The 21,879-nt window shown below is 50.7% G+C and overlaps 1 protein-coding gene across 6 annotated transcripts in view; it reads right to left on the bottom strand.

Annotated features, from left to right (window-relative positions):
- The window catches only part of CCP110 (centriolar coiled-coil protein 110), a 1,154,773-nt gene that overhangs the window by 303,466 nt on the left and 829,428 nt on the right, over window positions 1-21,879 (bottom strand). For all 6 annotated transcript variants that reach the window (XM_069647149.1, XM_069647148.1, XM_069647151.1 and 3 more), the window contains one exon: window positions 7,661-7,762. In XM_069647149.1, the coding sequence (XP_069503250.1) occupies window positions 7,661-7,762 (102 nt within the window). The remainder of the gene's footprint in view (window positions 1-7,660; window positions 7,763-21,879) is intronic.

The raw sequence follows: 21,879 nt of genomic DNA, 5'->3' as shown, positions 1-21,879 counted from the left end.
GTGCAAAAACTGGTAAGTTAAGATGAATGCGACTGCCTTCACCCGAACCCCTTTTTAATTATGTCCTTTGCCTTTCAGGTGCAGAGAAGCTGCCGAAGAGAAGGCCGCGGTTAGCTCCGTTGCAATCACGGATGGATCAGGTAAGCGGGCGCGGCTGCGAGCGAGTTGCACTTTTCTAACCTTATGTTTATTCTTTGCAGGTTTTGCCGGTGACTGGATTCCGGGATCTGGTAAGTATTGTTCTGTGTCTTTCTTCATCCACAGGTTGCTGCGCGGAAGCTGAAGATGACTCTGGACCTGGAATGCAGGAGCCGACTCGGTGAGCGTCCTGCTGCTGCTGCAGAATAACGCGAAGCACGTGTTTTCCATCGGGCGTGGTTTAAATAGCAGAGAAGTGCTTCCAGTGTGTGTTCTTCCACCGGTTCCACCCAGGTAAGAAAAGAGTTCCTGAATGGAGGGAATAGTTCCTCCCAGTCCTGATGGCTGGGGACTTCAACCAGACTGGTTTGTTCTGGGTAAATATGCAGCATGGTCTGCCTCAGGTAAGTCCACCCAAGCATTATTACACTGTTTATCAATATGAGCCCGGCGCCTATGGCGCCGGGACTGAAACCCTTCATGAGCCTGGCGCCAAAGGCGCCAGGACACGGTCCAAAGGGCCCCTGTAGGGGTCTGCTGGGTCCGGAGTAGTGGAAGACGGGTCTGCTTCCGAGGGTGCTGGGCCAGTCCTGGCCCCTCGGGAGTAGCGCCCATGACATCTAGGTCCTTGAAAGTTTTGGGTGAGGGGCAAGTAGGCAGGATCATAGCAATGTAAATTAGTTTGGGAAGTGAATTCATCTTTTGCGCATTGATCCTTCCAGTCAGGGAGAGGGCTAGTGAATCCCACCTGATCTTGTTTAGGACCTGTGGGTAGTTTAGATCCCTAAATTCGCCAAGTGAGGTGCTGATATTGATCCCCAGGTATTTGATATGGTGGATTCGAAGTGTGAATGCAGCTACCCTGTGTCAAGGTTCCAAGGGAAATCTTGCCTTAGGGGCAGACTTCAGATTTGATCCAATTTATCGTATAGCCCGCATTTGGGCCGAATTCCTGTAATAGGGTCTGTATGTATGGCCTTTACTTAGAAGAGTAGGTTGACCGCGTATAGTGTCCGTGCCCTGGTAGATGCCCGTCCATCGAGGGTCTATGCATAATTTGATAGCGATTGGCTCAATGGAGAGCGAGTACAAAAGGGGTGATAATGGGCATCCCTGACGTGTTCCCGATTGGAGATTAAACAGGGGAGAGGCAATACCATTGGTGACTACTGATGCTGTGGGGCCAGTATATAGTAATTTTATCAGCCGTAGGAGATGCAGGGGAAAGCCATATCTGGGTAGGACTAGGAACATGAATTCCCATTGTACTTTGTCAAACACTTTCTCTGCATCAACAGCGAGTATTACACCCTCCAGGTCTCTGTCCCCAGCTATTATGTGTAGTAGTCTACGTATGTTATCGCTTGAGTGCCTGTTGCTTATAAGGCTAGTTTGATCTTTATGGCTCAGATGTGGGAGAATCGTTTCTATCCGCTGTGCCAAGCATTTTGCTAGTATTTTGGTGTCCGAGTTTATCAACGAGATTGGTCTGTATGAGCTACAGGCCTCTGGGTCTCTGCCACCTTTATGGAAGAATATCATATTTGTTGCTAACATTGATCGTGGTAGTTGTCCTTGATCTACCACTGCCTGGAATACTGCCTATAGTAGGGGCTCTGTCCCTTTGTTCATAGTTTTATAAAGATCGATGGGGATCTCGTCTGATCCAGATGCTTTCCCTGGGGAGAGCAAGGAGATTGCATGAGTGATTTCCGAGGCTGTAATGGGGGCGTCTAGGTCGTCTAGCTGGTCTATGGGTATCTGGGGTATGGTCATGGAGTCAAGGAATGCTGTCATCTTCTTGTTTGAACATGAGTCAGAGGCGGTATATAATTTGCGATAGTGTTGCGCGAATTGTGCATTAATTTGGTCATCCCCGACCACCAGATGGCCGTTGGCATCTCTAATGGAGGCAATCATTTGTGCGGCCTGTCTTTGTTTTAATGCTAGTGCCATCATATGTATTGGTCGATCGCTTTCTAGGTAGTATGCCTATGACCAGCTTATGAAGGATTTCTGTGCCCTAGCGGTAGTAATTTGTTTGATCTCCATTCTCAGTTTCCTGAGCAGGGGTTGTAGTTGTCTATTTTGGGTCAGTTTGTGTTGTCTTTCGGTTTTTCTGAGTTCTTCCATCAGTTGGTTTTCAGTTTCTCCCCAGGTTTTAAGTTTGTACATCAGCGGGAAATGCACTGACCTCTCAAAGAAGCTTTGAAAGCGTCCCAGCATTTATAGGGTGAATACCCCAGTGTAAGGTTTGATTCCCAGAAGCCATCTATGTCTTCTTGCAAATGCGCAATAAGGTCTGGGTATTTTAAAATTTAAAATGCCTAAATTAAGGCGCCAGGTCAGGAGTCTGCGTACTGTGTCTGGGAGTGTCACACGCAAGAGTACAGGGGCATGGTCTGAGAGGGTGGTTGAAAGAATCGTACAGTCTGTAGCTATGTGTAGTGTGTTGGTAGGGTCATCCAATAGTCTAATCGTGGATAGCTATTATGTCGGTGGGAATAGAATGTGAAGTCTTGGTGATTTCCGTGTATATGTCGCCGCGTGTCCCTTAGACGTAGGTCATTCATCAGTGCTTTGAGGGCCATCCGCTTCCTCGGATTGGTGCGGTTGCCGGAGGCAGTGTTCTGTCGGTCTCAATAAGGGTCCAGGGTTACGTTAAAGTCTCCACCCAAAATGGTTAAATTCCCCATGTATTGTGCACATGCTGAGAATGTGGGTGTAAAGAATGACGGGGTGTCGGTGTAGGGGTGTATATGTTCAATAGTGTGATAGGATGTTGGTGAACCTGTCCCTGGACAAGAAGAACATATCTTCTCTCCCCGTTCCTGCAGATATTCTGTATATGAAATGGAAACCTTTTGCGGATCAGAATGAAGACCCCGCGCTTTCCTTGGTATGGTGAGTGGGCTGTTCCCACCTATCCACTTTTTTACTTTTTCTGATTCTGCTTTGTTTAAGTGGGTTTCTTGCAGAAATAGAATGTCACCTTGGAGATCCACCATTTGGTTCAGCATTCGTCTTTGTTTCATAGGGTGTCCCAGCCCCTGGATGTTAAGGGTTATCAAGGTGATCTGGGCCATTTTATGTCAATAAGGAAGGACCTGTCACGTGGCCATGCAGGGCCTACCCAGGGTAGTTCCATTATTGGGTTCTCAATGATTGAGCATGCCATTTATCATAGTCCCCAAACTTCAAACATTTGGATCAAGATCCACAACCAAACATAACATAAGCTTGAACATAAGCATATGTAACAGAAACATTGGGAAGGCCAACCATACGTCACTATCCCAATACTTGGCCAAGGAGCCCATACATCGGGTTTGCGGGTGCAGACCCGAGGGCTGCTGCCCCTTCCCACATATTGTTGTAGTTCCATGGATTCTTCCATGGGAAGTTTCACCTGCCGGTGCACATGCCGGCCGCAGGTGACAAAGAGCACAATGGGGTGGTACCCTTCTTTTGTCACTATGAAGATTGCATGGAGTGATGTTCACGTCAAGTCCATATGGATATGAGGTGCGCCGCACGTCCCTTGGGCCTATGGGGTGTTTATGTTTTTATTTCATTAGGCTAGACTGTCCCCATAGTCACCCAGTTAGTTTTCTTTGTTCGGGATCCCATCCCCGGGGCCTTCTGCCTGCTTTTTGCCATTTCCCCCTCATTCGCTGTCGCTCCAGGAGGGTCAAAGAGGGGTGGTCCGTTCTTTTAGTTTCTCCCACCATCTGCGTCTGTTGTCACCAAATTTCGTTGTTGTAGAAAGCACCATTGCCTGTCCAAGTGGCCGCGGTACAGAGGCTTTGTTGCTAGTCTTCAAGCCAAAAGCAACACCTCCATTACGTCTTTGGGAAGGTCCCAATCTTTGTATTTTAACCTCTCGGAAACCAGGCGTGAAGGTTTAGGGTCCCGATTTCTGGGTGAAGAAAGCGACCTCCCTCTTGTGAGAGCTGATCCTGTCTTTGGGGAACACAAATTGGAGGGCAGATGGATATGTCCAGAAGGTCCAGGTGCCACGTTCTCATCGCTCAATCCGGGGCAATGAGGATCATGGGCTACTCGAACTTCCTCAACCTTCTGATGACATGAGGAATGACAGGGACTGGAGGAAACATGTACAGGAGTGGAAAATTCCAGTTCACTACGAACACGTTTCCTAGAAATTCCCTAGAGCCGAACAGGTCGCACTTCCTGTTGACAATGGACACAAACAGATCCATTTGAGGGGTTCCCCAAAGGGTGAAAATCTCTTGAAGGACTTCCTGAGCTAGCTCCAACTCGGAGACTGTGCTCTGCCTGCTAAGAGCATTCGCTGCCATGTTCTTCTCTGCTGCAAGATAAACGGCCGAAAGAGAGATGCCTTCTTGCAGGGCCCAAAATGAGAGCTGCATTGCCTCTCTGCACAGTGGTCGTAACCCTACACCTCTTCCCTTGTTGAGGTAATGCATGGCAAACATGTTGTCCGACATTATCAGGACATTCTTCCCCCATACAGGGGGGAAGAAAGGTCATCAGCACTAGTCTGATTGCCTTCAGTTCCAAAAGGTTGATGTATAGTTTTGACTCCGATGGAGACCAGCAATCGCCGATTGCCAGATCGTTGGCATGAGCCCCACTAACTGGGAGGGAGGTGTCTGTAACTATGGTTGTCTGCGGTCATAGTTGCCATAGGCTTCTCCATTCAACACATTTTCCTTGCAGGCCCACCACAGGAGATCTTGAACGACCTTGTTCGGGAACTGAAGTAGATCCATCATTCTGCTGAAGAATGTGGATCTGCATGTGGAAAAACAACAGTAGTAACTGGCGCAGTGCGTTCTATAAACACACAGATGTCAATGTCATACTCCAGAGCGGACAGAAGCCACCGAGGGACACGAGAGCCACGATGACGCACAGTAGGTGTTGGAGACTTTTCATGTTAAGAGTTGCACTCGTTATGTTTTGCTTACAGAAAAATACTTGAAAAAAAGCTCACAGAAGAAACTTGCTAAATGGTTCACACAAATAGTAAACCACATTTTAAACAAAAATACTGAAAAGAAAATTTGGAAATAAATATCCTATGAGTAAGCATGCTTACCTACCGCATCAGTAGTTAGATTTCTACAGGGCCGAAATCAAAGCCAAGAAAGCAAACTATAAAAAAGTGGCACAATACAGCCAATAGGAAATGTTTACGCACAATCAAGAATTCCAAGACCAAACAGCCTGTAACACTACCCCAACACCAACTCAAGAACTAAGCAACCAAATTGCTGCACACATTTCAGAATAAAGATCATACAAATCCAAGAGCACCTGGAAAGTAAAGAAACACCAGCTCTCTAGCCGACTGAGGCACTAACACTCATTGCACCCCTTCTCTGACATTGTTCCACCTCGTCTCCATACAGGACCTCCTGCCTACTATCAACTCATGCAACCCAACAGGATCCCAATATGATCATGAGAAATCAAAAGCAGACACCCATCTTCTTATCCTTCCTCAATGGCTAGATCACTACAGAGTGTCCCATTGGCTTTGAAGTCCACTTTTGTAAGGCTGCTTCCCCAAAACCCCACAGCTCACCCAAATGAGCCAGCAAGCTACCATTCATTGAACACGCTCCTTTAATTGGAAAGAATCCTACACCGCCTGCTCCATAAACATTCTACTTCATAAGGCCCAGCTTGATCTCGGATATTTTAAGTACAATGCAGCTAAAAGCTCAGAGCTATCATCATCTTTTATATCTCAGCACCATTTTACACCATCAGCCATAAAATTCTTCTAAGCAGCCATTGGGGGGAAAAATATATAATGAGCTGAGATAGGGTGGATCATACCCCTTTCACACAGAATTGAAACAACGATCACGACTCCTTACATATCCCAGCCTTGCCTACAAACCTGTGGAATACCCAAAGGATTCACCATTTGCCTCTCCTGTTAAAAACTTGCATGACTCTTATAATGACCTCGTAAGCCTGGATACAAACTCAAAACAACCTCTCAGTCACTGGACTTAAAAGCATACCTTGCACAAGTGGATGCTTGGATGGCAAATTAAAGCTTAACCCACCAAAACACAACTCCTAGTCTGCTGCACGGACCCGTTTCTGCCCACAGGCCCCCACTCCCTTGTCCTCCTTAGGGTAACATTGGGTGTAAACTCCTTGTCCCCAACTCACTCGGCCTGGCTTCTGGTCATCAAACCTGGGCTAAAGATCCTTTCCTGGGGCTCTCCTGGTGAATAGGATAGGATAGAGTAAGGTACTAACTTTACTAAGCACCAGCCCGATGCATCATTGACTTACTCACCTGAAGTTATAATCTGGAACTTGTGACTTTTGGGCACAAAGCCTCATATTAACTTAGGGTTGGACTTATTGTAGGAGAGGGAAGCCGTTATTGTGTTGGTGCAAACTATTTTCTGCTTGCAGCAGAGTACTCACCTGTATTATACTGGTAATCAATTGAGATGCAATTCTATTCTCCAAAAAGGTGAATATGTATACATGGTACATATGGTTTTGATTGACAATACTTACCTGTGATTTTTATATGCTTAGGGTGTACTAAAAGGCCTAGTAAATTACTTTATTTGTATATACTTCTTGTATAACTTGAATTAAGTGTTGCTCTGTGTGGACACATTGAAGTCCTAGACCACTCCCGCAGTTTTTCTGAAACTAAGCCATGACTGCTCACTCACGTACCTTGATTGGGTTTTAGCTAACCTGTCAGTGTCCTTCCTGTTTATCATAAAAAGAGTGGCCTCCCAAAATCCTCCCCCAGAAACTGATTTTGGAAATCCATCTTAACATATGCCAATGTCGAAATATTATTCTCCATCCACAAGCTTCAAACCAGGCTACAACTGCTACAACTAAGGAAGGACCCTGCCTTGCATCCGAGGATTATTTCTCTGGGCCACCACTACCATTATCCTTTATTTCCTAGATGTCCTGACTGTCAACACTCATACCACACCCACTGCAGCTTTCCCAAACCTGGGGTCCTCCTTTATATATACTGGCCCTGCATATTTTCCCCACCTGAATACAGATAATCCCTACTGCCACACATCTACGTTTTCAACCTGCACTAATAAGCATGGCCATTTCCTGACTCTGCCTCTCCATCTAACCTCCCACCTGTCTTTTAAAGAGCCAACATGCAGCAAGGCCAACATTATGGGCACAAGAGTGTCTTACAACACCACTTACCTTAGTGCACAAAGTGTTTTTCCTAGAATATTAGAAGGCGCTCCAGGATCCCGCACATTGGTAGGTTCAATTCAGTTGTTATGAAGATTGAAGAACCCATGATGAAGAACCCTTGTTACCAGAAGCCTTTAGAATCTGCACAATTCAAGTGTACAAAACCACAGCCAAATGTATGCCAGTGATGAAACAATTTCTGTATTCAAACTTAGAATTTGCACAATGTAGAAACTTAAAGTATGTGCTCGTGAAGAATAAGGAGACAAAACACAAAAGAGTGGGGGTGTATAGGGACAACATTGTTAATTACCTGAGCAAGAACTCTCTCTTGTAAAGAAGCGTCTTGAGCCGATACACTGCCTTTCTTCAATGGGACTTCAGATTGAAACATTTTCATAAACTCTGTAGTGTCCTAATCAGAAAAGAAGAACAATTGGCATCAAAATACATATGTTAGCTTTGTTGAACACGGTTTGTATGGCCAACTGTCCTGCGTTAAAGGTAAGGTTGCTCATTACATAAAAAATAAACAAAAATCTGTTGACCCTTCGACATAAAGAAAATAATTATCTAATAAAACCACTTCAATGGGGATTTAGAATGCGTTTTGCATTCCCCCCTACCTTTAATTTTTTTTTAAAGTTGGGAACCAGAAGCACTTTGTAAATTAGTTCTGTTCGGTTAACGGACCACGCCGGTGCAGATGATTGCATTAATAACAGTGCAGTGTGAGGAGTGACTTGCAAAATGATGTGTAGAGCAAGAACTTGCATAGCATTAGAGATTAAACGCTTTGTTGTGGAAGTCCTTTTAAGAGTTAGAGCAATGTTATTTGTGAGGCTTTTTGTACCATGGCTAAACAGCGAACGTCTTCTATGTAATCACGTATTCTAGGAAAACAGTGAACATGGACTGAAGACATGTTAAAAGCATGCATTTGTAAATCCACACTCAGAAGGCTACAATTACTGGAAATTAGAGCAATGCAATAATAAAGGAGGGAAACAGCAATACCAGCCCCCTTGCAAGAGCCCAAATAACCCCACTATTGGCTTAAAAGAGATGGATGGAACAAGTTACTTACCTGTAACTGTTGTTCTCCAACATGGGTCTGGCATGGATTCAATTGCTCATGAATATTCCCCGTCGTCAGGCTGGGAATCCTCGGTAAAGAAAAAATCAGTATCAGTTTCGTTTCCGATCTGTCTTTCTTAGTAGTAAACAATCACTGGTCTCTGGGTCATACTGCCCCCAGCCAATGACTGCCCTCTCCCCAAGCCCCTCCCCTGACAGCCATCCTCAGATTTGGTAGCATGTAAAGTGCCAGTAGGACCAAGTGAAGAGTGGCAGAGGGGAAGGAGGGAGGGTTCGCATGTGAATCCATGCCAGACCCATGCTGGAGAACAACAGTTACAGGTAAGTAACTTGTTCCTTCTCCAGCATGTGGTCTGGCATGGAGTCACATGCTCATGATTATAAGAATACACAGCAGTACACACATGCACAACCACGGGCGGTGGCAAGGCTCAATATGAAGCATTACATAAACTCAACATTAAGCATCTCTTACCTCCTCACCAGGCCCACCTTCAGGCGAACAGGTTGCGCAGCACTGCTTGGCCGACTCTGGACTCCTCCCTGGAATCCTGGTCGACGCAGTAGAATCTCATGAAGGTGTGCGTCAACCTCCACGTAGCAGCCCTGCAGATGTCCAGCAGGGGCACACCAGATAGGAATGCCGTGGTAGCAGCGATCGCTCTGGTCGAATAGGCTCTCTGACGGCCGGGCAACGGTCGGTTTGCCAACCAGTGACAGTGCGTGATGCAGCCGGAGAGCCATCTGGAAATGGAAGCCTTCGACAGGGCCTTCCCTTGATTCACAGGTCCAAAGTTCACAAACAGTTGCGATGTCTTACGGAAACTCTTTGTGCAGTACACGTAGAACTTCAGCGCTCTAGCTACATCCAGCAAGTGCAAAGCCCTCTCGGCCGGCGACAAAGGCGACGGGAAGAAAACTGGTAACACCAAGGGCTTGCTGAGATGGAAGTCCGAGGGCACCTTGGGCATGAAGGTGTGGTGCGTCCTCAGCACCATCCTCGTCTCGTGAAAAGTCAAGTATGGAGGCTTGCAATATAGGGCCTGGACCCCTCCCACTCGTCATGCGGAGGTGATGGCCACAAGAAATGCAGTTTTCCAAGACAGGAACTTCAACGGTGACGAATGCAGAGGCTCGAAAGTTGCCCCCATGAGCCTGGTCAGCACCACGTTGAGCTCCCACGCCGGGGCAGGAGCCTTCACCGGCAGGAATGAACGGAAACGTCCCTTCATAAATTCCTTCACCAGGCGATGAGACCACAGAGATGATCATCCCGTAGTTCTGGTGTAGCGGGAGATCGCCGCTAGATGTATTTTGATGGAGGCATGAGCCAGCCCCGCCCTGGCCAGCGACAGCAGGTACGGCAGCACTTGAGGGGCCGTAATTCGCAGAGGGTTAATCTTCTGTGCACAGCACCAGACAGAGAACCTCTTCCATTTGTGTCCATAGCACTTGATAGTTGAGGATGCCCTGGCCTTTGCAAGCACCTCCTTGCAGTCCACCGGAATATCGTACCCTCCAAACTCTACTGCCGCAGGAGCCAGGCCTGCAAGTTCAGCGACCCCGGGTTGTGATGGAGGATGGCGCCTCCTTCTCTGGAGAGAAGATCTGCGTCCGTTGATAGTTTGACTGGGGGGGATGCTAACAAGTCCAGAAGGTCCAGGAACCAGATCTGTCTCGGCCATGCCGTTGCGATGAGGATCTTCCTGCACCGGCACCTCTTGAGTTGGTTGACGAGTCGCAGAAGCAACGGCAACGCATACAGGAACAGGCCGTCCCAGGGGAACGAGAAAGCATCGCCCATGCTCCCCGGCTGGGGAAACCTGCTGGCGAACCTCTGGCACTTGGAGTTCGCTGCCGTCGCGAACAGGTCGATCTGGGGTTTGCCCCATCGTTGGAAGAGTCGATCCGCTTGATCCTGACGCAGCTCCCACTCGTGGCACGAGCGCAGCTCCCTGCTGAGTGAGTCGGCGATGGTGTTCTTTATTCCTGCCAGATGGAAGGGCACCAGAAACATCCCCTGGGCGACGGCCCAGTGCCACAGATCCTGGGCCTCCTTGGATAGGGCTGGGGATCTGGTGCCTCCCGGCTTCCGGATGTAGAACATTGTGGTGGTGTTGTTGGTGAAGATCCTCACCACCGTGCCCTTGAGGGGCGGGAGGAACAACCTGAGGGCCCAGAACACGGCTCGGAGCTCCAGGATGTTGATGTGGAGCGACCCCTCCTCCGGGAGCCAAACGCCTCCTGCATGGAGATCTCCGGTGTGCGCTCCCCATCCCTCCAGGGAGGCGTCCGTCGTCACCGTCTCCTGATGTGCCTGGGTCTGAAAGGCCTTGCCCGCCGCGAGATGCGCGCTGGTGCCCCACCATCGAATCGCATGGCGGAAAGCCTCGTTGAGCGGGATACTGTCTTCGAAGCTGCCCGTCGCTTGTATCCAACGGGCGTCGAGGAACTCTTGTAGAGGACGCATCTGTAGCCTGCACAGGCGCATCAGGTAGATGCACGAGGACATCATTCCAAGCAGGGATTTGATGGATCTCACCCTGGCCACGTCCGTGGCCAGCAGGCGCTGCACCTTGCCCAAGGTGGCCTTCGTCCTGTCCCTTGACGGAGAAGCCAATCGCGCCACATCGAGCTTGGCTCCCAAAAACAGCGCGACCTGCGACGGAACCAGGCAGGATTTCGAGTAGTTGATGGAGAATCCCAGATCCGTGAGCAGTTGGACGGTCTTCGCTGTGTGTTCGGCAGCGAGTTCTCTTGTCCTTGCATGGATGAGCCAATTGTCCAGGCAGGGGGTAAACGTGGATCCCTCGCAGGCGCAGCCGCGCCGCCACCGGTGCTAGGCACCTGGTAAATACCCTGGGTGCCGACTTCAATCAGAATGGCAGGGCCTTGCATTGGTAGTGCCGCCCTTGGACTACGAATCTGAGAAACTTTCAGTGTCCTTTTAGAATGGGGATGTGGAAGTAAGCATCCTCCAAGTCCAGCGACGATAGGCAGTCGCCTTCCTCCAGCTGTCCCAGCACGTGCTGGAGGGTGACCATCCTGAACTTTTGGGCCTTGATGTATTTGTTTAACCGACGCAGGTCTAGGATGGGGCGCCAACCACCTGTCTTCTTTCTGACGAGGAAGTACCTTGAGTATACTCCAGAGCCTCTTCGGGACGAGCTCGATGGCACCTTTCTTGAGCATCGCCCGTACTTCTAACATTCTACTTCATTGCTGCAAAACTCCCAAAGCCAGAGCCGTCTCCATGTCGGTCTTGATGGCCTGTAGTGACTCATCCACTGTTTTCCCGTCGAAGGGCATGTCTAAAACTCTGGTTTGCACGTCCTGGCGGAAATCTGTTGCCTTGAGCCATCCCCGCCGTCAAAGGCAAACACTGTTGCCCAACTGGCGGAACACCTTGTCAGCGATGTCAGTGGCCACCGTTATGGCATGGTCCAACGCCACCTCACCTTCCTGCAGGATCTCCAGGGCCTCCGCCCTCTTGTCCTCCAGTAGGAAGTCCAGCAGGGGAGCAATCTTGTACCACAGCTCCCTGTCGTAGCGGGCCACAATAGCTAAGGCGTTGGCCGCCTTAATTGTCGTGGCCGCAGACGAGATGACTCGTCGTCCCATGGCGTCCAGTTTCTTTCCCTCGCCGTCAGGTGGGGAGGTTGAAGTTGAAGCCATCGCCCCCGCCGCTTTCTTCTTGGCTGCCGCTGAGACAACCGAATCCGGGGTCGGCTGTGCCCTAAGGCACAAAGGGGCGGAATCGGGGACCCGGTATTTCTTCTCGTACCGATGCCTCTTGGCAGGCGTCGTGGACGGATTCTTCAGGCGAGCAAGTCCCTCGTCCCAGATATCGTCAATCAATGGCACTGCGAGGACAGTCTTCCTCTTGGCGCTGCTGATAGAGGAAGCCTTCCTTCTTTTGTTCTTCGGGGCAGAGCTGGAAAAGCTCGGATGCCGTGGCAATCATGACGTGGAAGGAGCCAATTTCGCCGGGCGGGGAGGCCCGAGGGGGTGGTGATGGAAGGCCCATCCCGTCGTCACCACCGTTGTCATCCGTCCCCGTCGTAGCCGTATCTGTTCCTTTGTCATCCCTCGGATCAGGGGATGGGGATGAAGGCTGAGCAGGCCGCAAGGGCTGGAAAGGCGGGGGGGGGGATGGACTCTCCTCCGCTTGTTTGGAGGGCTTCACGACCGGCCCAGTTCTGCTGGGTCGTCCGTTGGGGTTAGAGGCAACCTCGTCCTTATCTCCGTGCATAAGGTTTGGATTGCCATCAAAATGGCCACCGAATTGTCCTGAGGCTCAGGCACTGGCTGTGACGAGCACGATGGTTGCTCCTCCTCCACGGGAGCAACGTCGGCGCCACCGTCGCTCTCTTTGTCCGCCTCTTCGGGGATCCTCCCGTGGGACCGGACCTCCTCGAATCTCTTTTTGATGAAGCCCTGCACAACTTCAACCACTTCCTCTTCAGATGCTGTATCTGTGTCTATAACGGCCACCGCCCCCCCCTCTATTTCCACCGGGGTCTTCACGGGGGTCTTATCGATGGGCTGAAAAGAGGATTCCCTCCGTGGTGGCAGGGAAACTCTGGGCCCCAAGGTCACCTTTACTGGGGTAGCGTCCACAGGCTTCGCCAGGGCTGCTGCGACTCCCTCGATAGAGGCCTTAGCCGGGTGAATCAAGGCCTTCACCACCTTGGGCGCGCTTGAGGCCTTCACCTTGGGGGGGAGGGTCATCGCCTCGCTCCCCCTCGGCTGAATCCTTCGAGATCGACCGGGGCCTCTCCAGCAGCTTACCAAGGTTCTTGGATTTTCTCTTCCCCGAGCCAGAGCGTTGGCTCGTGGTTGATGGCATCGGTGAAAGTGCGCCCTGCCTGGCAGCCGAGGACCCTGACCCTTCGGCGTTCCCGGTGCCCGCGGACTCGCGGTGCTTTGCCTTCTGTTGGGCCCCCGTTGCCGGGGCGCCCTTACAGGACTTAGACGACCGCTCAGACTTCTTCTTCCCACCTGCAGGGCCCTTCTCCAGCCAGCTGGCAAGGCGGATCTGCTGATCCCTCATAGTCCGTTCCGACAAGTTCCTGCAAAACGCACAGTCCTTTTCCACATGAAGGCAGTAGAGACATCCCAAATGCTCATCCTCCTTGAAAGCATTTTGTAATCCGCATCCAAAGCAGTTCCTGAACAGCTTGGATCCAGGTGTCGAGCTTCCCTTGTCCTGGGCCATGTCCTCGAGGTAGGCTCCAGATCTTCTGGAATCCTCCAAGAAGCGTAACTCGACAAAACTTTGCCCTTGAGGGGCATAGAAAATTCCGAAATGGGTCCCCATTGATCGGAAGTGGAAACAGTGGAGCTTGAGGCTCGATTGACCGAAAAAATGAGATTAAACTCATTGAAAAAACGCAAAACCGAGTAAAAGCTCGAGAGCTATAGCACAAGGACTCCCAACAATTGAACGTGCGGTAAAAATCGGAGGATGGCTGCCAGGGGATGGTCTTAGGGAGAGGGCAGTCATTGGCTGGGGGCAGTATGAACCAGAGACCAGTGATTGGTTACTACTAAGAAAGACAGATCAGAAACGAAACTGATACTGATTTTTACTTTACCGAGGATTCCCAGCCTGACGTACATAGCAGTACACACATGCACAACCACAGGAGGTAGCAAGACTCAACATCAAGCATTTCAACAACTCAATATCAAGCATCTCTTACCTCCTCACCAGGCTCACCTTAAAGCGAACAGGTTGCGCAGCAGTGCCTGGCCGACTCTGGACTCCTCCGCTGGAATCCCAGTCGAGGCAGTAAAATTTCGTGAAGGTCTGTGTCGACCTCCACGTTGCAGCCCGGCAGATGTCCAGCAGGGACACACCAGACAGGAACGCCGTAGTAGCAGCGATCGCTCTGGTTGAATGGGCTCTCGGACGGCCGGAAAATGGTCAGTTTGCCAACCGGTGACAGTGCATGATGCAGCCGGACAGCCATCTGGAAATGGAAGAGCCTTGGAGAGGGCCTGCCCTTGGTTCACAGGGCCAAAGTTCACAAACAGCTGTGATATCTTCCGAAAACTCTTCGTGCGGTCCACGTAGAACTTCAGCGCTCTAGCCACATCCAGCGAGTGCCAAGTCCTCTCAGCCGGCGACGAAGGCGATGGGATGAAAACAGGCAACACCTGTTAGGGAGAATTCTCGTTTATGGCTAATTTCCCTCACCTAGTGAGTCCCCCAGCAGCTTTGCTGGACTTCTGGAGTTTATTCTTTTCCACTTGGTAAGAGTGAGAGCTTTTCCCCCACTCTTATCTGTGTTTTCCTATTTGTTTCTACCTGGTTCTTTGTGATTGTGGGCTCTGGAGTACATCACTTCAGTAGCCCCCTTCTTTGTGTGCGTCACCCAGCACCTTCTGTGCAGTGGCACAGGGTTGCCATTCAGACTCCCCGGACTCCATTTCTAAGGCGACTACTGTCCCCCAGAAAAAGGTAAAGTTACCATTAACTTTACTTAGTCAATCTACCACAGATCAGTTCACCCTTCGATGGAGTACTGGAAAGGGTTCATTCGTATCCCTTTTCATCTGTACCTCCTAGAGCATTGTTTTGCTCTTTTAACATTTAGACTTGGCTGGTGGCAGTGGGATCTACCCTAACTTTTCTACCGCGATTATATTAGATAAACGTGGTACTGTTCTTGGCTATTACATTAGCCTCGAACATAAACCCGCTTGACCAAATCGTCTTTCTTTTGGCTCTGGTTGGGTTTATTCGTTATTTCTTTTTGTTAAAGTCCTTCTTGTGTTTTACTTTGCGCAGCTAACTAGGTTCGCCTTCTTTGTTCACTGTCTTTTGGCGGGCTTCTGCTCAGAAGCCCTCCTCAAGGCGCCTGGGTGTCTAGGTGGGCTGAATGTGAGGGAGGGGTGTAGTCACCCCCTGCACAGGGTATCCTAGGAAACCCAAGTTGCACTTTGTCATGATTGGCCAGGGTTGTTGTCCAGGCTGGATAACCCCCCCCTGCTGGGTGATTGACAGCTAGGCTGTGTGAATGGGGTTTTTTCGCATAAAAGGCAGGTCTCTTGGGCTAGAAGTCAGAGAGTCGCCACTGGAACTACAAGGAACCGAAGAGAAGCAGAGAGAACGACGGCTGCTGCAACTACCCCATCCCGGTGAAGCCCTGCTGCAGTCCTGAGCTATCTTCCCTTCAACGATTTAGAGAAGATCCAGTCCGGAGTCTTCTTCCCTTGAGCTTGGTGGGAATAACCAGCTCATCTTCTACAGCCAGGGGAACCTCTTCCTTGGTCGAAATCGCTGCATGCTGCTGTAGTGGTCCGGATGGCCATCTGAAGAGCCTCTCCTGTTTTTTTAAGGAGCACACCTTTATTCCTTGTCGCTGCTGCCGGCTTCATCCCTGTGTGGTGCAGACCCCCTTCAGACGTCCTCCTTCACAACGAAGCTCCAGGAATCGTGGGTTTGCGGGACACCAACAGGAACAACTGCCAGGGCACCAGCTGCACCCTTGGAACAAGGTACTGTGTTCTACTTGAGAAAAATGGGTGAACCCCTTTTCTTCATTTCCAAGGCTTGCCCTTGTCTACCCCTCCTTCTTATAACTTTTGCTTCCGAACATTGACAATATCGAAGTACTTTTTGGCTACGTTGAATTGTAAACTGTCTGACTGTGTGATCTGCGGCAACAGGCCCCGATGTCTTTCGACCCTGGCTCCGGCCCTTTTGACTTTTGAACTCCTGTCTGAGTGTTTCTTGATTCTGCCTGCCTAACCAAAATATTGCCTGTGATTTTTGCCTCCAACTCCCTCTGGGTATCTCAGGTGCTAAGTGTGTTTTGCCCCGGTAGCATTTCATGTCATGGATACGCGTTTATTTAGTAGAACGAACTGTCAAAAAGTGATCGCAATCGTATTCGCGGTAACGTGTTTTGTTCGTAACACCGTTTCATTCAAACACAGGGTACTTACCTTGAGACTTACTGTACAATGTGAATTGGTTAGTTGTAGAATATTTACCATGTGGTTTTTATCTAAGTTTAATAGAAGTGTCGTGTAACAAATGGTTTAAAAATAAATGTACTGTATTTTTTACCTGAAACCTTGAGTCAGTGTTTGCTTGAGTCACAGTAATTGTGGTCCCTTTGTGTAATCTCTGCTACTGCTCATATACTCTTGAGATAAGCCTGGCTGCTCCGCCACTGCTACCACTCTGAAATAGTAGTACAGGCTTGTACCAAAGGTAAAACTTGTATTGCCACCTGTGGTCTTAATTGTGTGTAGTGCTCCCTAAGGGCACTGCACAGGATTCTGCCTAACACCACCAAGGGCTCGTTAAGATGGAAGTCTGATGGCACCTTGGGCATGGAGGTGGGGTGCGTCCTCAGCACTACCCTCGTCTCGTGGAATGTCAGTTATGGAGGCTTACAGGAGAGGGCCTGGATCTCTCCCACTCGTCGTGTGTAGGTGATGGCCACAAGAAACTCTGTCTTCCACGAAAGGAACTTCAGCGGTGCCGAATGCAAGGGCTCGAATGCGGACCCATGAGCCTGGTCAGCACCACATTGAGCTCCCACGCCGGAGCCTTCACCGGCGGGAACGAGCTGAACAGTCCTTTCATGAACTTCTTTACCAGGCGATGCGACCACAGCGACGACGCCCCGGAGTTCTGGTGTAGCGGGAGATAACTGCCAGATGGATTTTGATGGAGGCATGTGCCAGCCCCGCCTTGGCCAGTGACAGCAAGTACAGCAGCACTTGAGGGGCCGTAATCCATAGAGGGCTGATCATCTTCTGTGCACGGCACCAGACAGAGAACCTCTTCCATTTATGTCCATAGCACTTGAGCCATAGCACGTAAGAGTCGAGGATGCCCTGGCCTTTGCAAGCACCTCCTTGCAGTCCGCCGGGATATCGTAGCCTCCGAACTCTAGTGCTGCAGGAGCCAGGCCTGCAGGTTCAGAGATCCAGAGTCATAATGTAGGATGGTGCCTCCTTCCCTGGCAAGAAGATCCGCGTCCGTCGGCAGTTTGACTGGGGGGAGGGGGAAGGGACGCTGACATGTCCATAAGGTCCGGGAACCATATCTGCCTCAGCCACGGCGGTGCAACGAGGATCATCCTGCACCGGGACCATCTGCGTTGACTGATGTGTCGCAGAAGCAACGGCAACGGTGGGAACGCATACAGGAATGGGCCGTCCCAGGGGAAACCTGCTGGCGAACCTCCGGCACTTGGTGTTCGTCGCCGTCGCAAACAGATCGATCTGGGGATTGCCCCATCGTCGGAATAGGAGATCCACTTGATCCTGCCGAAGTTCCCACTCGTGGCAAGAGCGCAGGTCCCTGCTGAGTGAGTCGGCTACAGTGTTCTTTACTCCTGCCAGATGAAAAGGTACCATGAACATCCCCTGGGCGACGGCCCAGTGCCACAGATCCTGCGCTTCCTTGGATAGGGCTGGGGATCTGGTGCCCCCCTGCGTCCGGATGTAGAACATCGTGGTAGTGTTGTCGGTGAAGACCCGTACCACTTTGCCCTTGAGGGACGGAAGGAAAGACCTGAGGGCCCAGAACACGGCCCTAAGCTCCAGGACGTTGTGCAGGGATCTCTCCTCCAGGAGCCAAAGGCCTCTCGCGTGGAGATCTCCGGTGTGTGCTCCCCATCCCTCCATGGAGGTGTCCGTCGTCACCGTTTCCTGATGCGCTGGGGTCTGGAAGTCCATGCCCCTCGCGAGATGCGCGCGGGTGCCCCACCCCCGGATCACCTGATGGGAAATTTTGTTGAGGGAGATCTTGTCTTCGAAGCTTCCCGCCACTTGCATCCAATGGGCGTCAAGGAACTCCTGCAGTGGCCGCATCCGCAACCTGCACAGACGCACGAGGTAGATGCACGATGACATCATGCCGAGCAGGGACTTGATGGACCTCACCCTGGCCACTTCCATGGTCAAAAGCCGTTGCACCTTGCCCAGGATGGCCTTCGTCCTCTCCGACGGTGAAGCCAACCGTGCCACTGTGTCGAGTCTGGCTCCCAGGAACAGGGTGTTCTGCGACGGTACCAAGTGGGACTTCGCAAAGTTGATCGAGAATCCCAGTTCCGTGAGCAGGCGGACGGTCTTCGCTGTGTGGTCGACGGCGAAATCTCTTGCCTTTGCTCGGATGAGCCAATTGTCGAGGTAGGGGTATACGTGGATCCCCTGCAGGCGCAGCCGTGCCACCACCGGTGCCAGGCACTTGGTAAAGACCCTTGGCGCTGATTTCAACCCGAAGGGCAGAGCCTTGAACTGGTAATGCCGCCCTTGGACCACGAATCGTAGGAACTTTCGATGTCCTTTGTGTACGGGGATGTGGAAGTAGGCATTCTCCAAGTCCAGCGACGACAGGAAGTCCCCTTCCTCCAGCTGTCCCAGTACGCGCTGAAGGGTAACCATCCAGAACTTCTGGGATTTGATGTATTTGTTGAGGCGGCGAAGGTCTAGGATGGCCCGTCAGCTGCCGGTCTTCTTTCGGACAAGGAAGTACCGCGAGTATACTCCGTAGCCTTTTTGGGACGAGTTCTATCGCGCCCTTTCTCAGCATTGCTCGTACCTCCAGAAGCAGCTGTGGAACGTGGTTTTCTTTCCTGGCCACAGCTGGGAAACGGGGGCACTTCCTTTGGAACTCCAGAGTGTGCCCGTGGGCCAGGGCATCCAGCACCCAACGGTCGGTGGAGATGGACTCCCACACGCCGACGAAGTTCACCAGCCGGCCTCCAACTGGGGAGCTCAGGCGCGGCCCCGAAGTCCCGGCCGGTTCAGTCCTGTTTCGCCAAGGCCTTGCCACCCTTGGCTTCTTGGCAACGACGATGATATCCACCGGCCTTGCTGCAGCCTCTGTAGGCTTCCTGCGGCGAGGAGCGGGCCGCCTGGCGGTATGACGAGGAACTGCCACCGAATCCTTGGAGACACCTTGAGATTTCCCTCCGGAGGTCTGAAAGGACGGCCGAAGAGTCTGTGTTACCCAACGCTGTCCGGTAACTATTGCATGCGTTAACGTGTTGTTTTTCTCCCTCTTTACAGATGCGGCATATGAAAATGTGGAGAGTTATGGAATAATACCGCTGGTGGTAAATCAGGTAAGTCTATGGTGGTAAGAGGTTGTATTTGTTGATTCCCTTGGCTCACCTTGTTTTTTTCTTGTGTCTGCTAGGTGCCGGATTACGGCGAAGAAATGATGGACAGTGCCGGATCGAAAGATGCTGTGAGAACTGGTGAGTATGGCGCCGTGCTGGAGCTGGCGAAGCGACGCGTGCAGGACTGATGTACTTTCCAGGTCCGGAGATGAAATGGTTCCGGAATTAGGTGAGGAATTTGAAATAAGTTTGTTTTCTAACCTTGTCCTTTTCTTCTTTATTCTAAGAGCTCCGGATTCGAGGCGGGCGTGGCAGAAGACTGGATGCTGGCTGCAGGCACGCGGGCGTGGCAGAAGACTGGATACTGGCTGCATGCACGGTGAGCGTCATGCTGCTGGATGCAGAATAACGCAAAGCATGTGCTGCTGTTCGGGTGTGGTTTAAATAGCCTCCAAAGTAGTTCCAGGTAAGAAGTTCCCTAGAGCCACGCCCAAGTAAAAAATAGTCCCTGTAACAAAATAGTCCCATCCAGGCGTCATGTAGGCTTGGACTCTTTTGCAGCATGGTCTGCATCAGGTAAGTAAAGTCTATGAGCCTGGCGCCTATGGCTGCTCCCGGAGCTGAGGGCCTTGGTCCTGATGCCCGGGGGTAGGCATGACACCAGTACCATGGTATGCACGTCCCGAAGGAAGTCGATGGCCCTGAGCCAACCACGCCGGCGACGGTAAACGCTGTTGCCCATCTGATGAAATCCGGTATTGGCGATATCCGTGGCTACCGTGATGGCGTGATCCGAAGCCACCTCACCCTTTTGCAGGATTTCAAGGGCTTTCGCCCTCTTGTCGTCCGGGAGGAAGTCCAGGATAGGAGCAATCTTGAACCACAGCTCCCTATCATAGCAGGCCAAGATCGCGAGGGCGTTGGCCGCCTTGATGGTCGTCGGCGCCGACAAGATGACCCGACGTCCCATGGCATCTAGCTTCTTCCCCTCGCCGTCTGGCGGGGAAGAGGAAGAGGATGCCGTCGCTCCTACCGCTTTCTTATTGGCTGCCGCAGAGACCACTGAATCCGGGGTTGGTTGGTCTCTACGCCACTGTAGACTAAGCGTTGACAGGGAAGAAAATAAAAACTCACATAAAGTAGACCAAGGGACCAGGCCACTGCACAGAATTGTCTTGGCGGCTCCAACATGCAGTGTGCCATGAGTGTGGCCGGGACCTCTATGGCGGGTTATACCACTAGCTGGGTTCCGTGTTCAACATCATGGGTACAGCTTCCATAGCTGCCATGACTGGCACAAGTGGCCCGCTTCGTGAAAGGGCATTAAAGGAGAATAGCAGACTAATAGCTATAGGGTAAACATCAGTAAGCTAAATTGGCAGCTGCTGGAGGAAAGGGTGCCAAAGCAAGTATCAGGAAGAAGAGCGAGCAAGCTCAAGCAAAGCAACTCAAGAATAGAATAGAGGAAGACGACCACGGTATGAGGGAATGGATCCCCAGTGTAGAAGAAAGGAACAATAGGAGGACCAGGAACCCAGAAGGGAAGATAACGAGAAAGGCGAAGGGGCATATTGCAGAAAGAAAGAACGACAGGCAAAAAGAGTCTGTTCGGCAACCAAAGTCGGTGGGACGCACAGTTGCTGCCAGGAGGCGGGCCGAATTGGACAGAGCCACTGTAGACTAAGCGTTGACAGGGAAGAAAATAAAAACTCACAAAGTAGACCAAGGGACCAGGCCACTGCACAGAATTGTCTTGGCGGCTCCAACATGCAGTGTGCCATGATTGTGGCCGGGACCTCTATGGCGGGTTATACCACTAGCTGGGTTCTGTGTTCAACATCATGGGTACAGCTTCCATAGCTGCCATGACTAGCACAAGTGGCCCGCTTCGTGAAAGGGCATAAAAGGAGAATAGCAGACTAATAGCTATAGGGTAAACATCAGTAAGCTAAATTGGCAGCTGCTGGAGGATTAAGGCAAGGAATTGAATCATAATCCATCAATAGGACAAGCCTCTAGACACATACTCCTCATACACCCTGGATATCCCTTGTCAATGAGGAATGTAAGGCTTTTTCAAAACAAAAAGGGCATACGTTACTTCATCTCCATATCTCTGAAAATTACCCATTTCAACACATTTTACATATTCAATGATGTATATTCATGAGTTGCATACCAAGAAATTGTTTTTGACAGAGAAAAAGGATGGGGAGAGGGGTTGGGTCGGATGGTTTATGTGAAAGAAAGAAGAAAAATTCAAAGAAAAATAAAACATGAATGAGAACAAATAAAGAGGGCAAAAAGAAACATTTTCAACGTAACTTTTTATTGGCATTTA

Source organism: Ambystoma mexicanum, chromosome 2q (genome assembly GCF_040938575.1).
Source record: "Ambystoma mexicanum isolate Mex_15411 chromosome 2q, UKY_AmexF1_1, whole genome shotgun sequence".
NCBI classification, from domain to species: Eukaryota; Metazoa; Chordata; class Amphibia; order Caudata; family Ambystomatidae; genus Ambystoma; species Ambystoma mexicanum.
The sequence above is the reverse complement of the archived record's forward strand: the minus strand, read 5'-3'. Positions and strand labels throughout refer to the sequence as shown.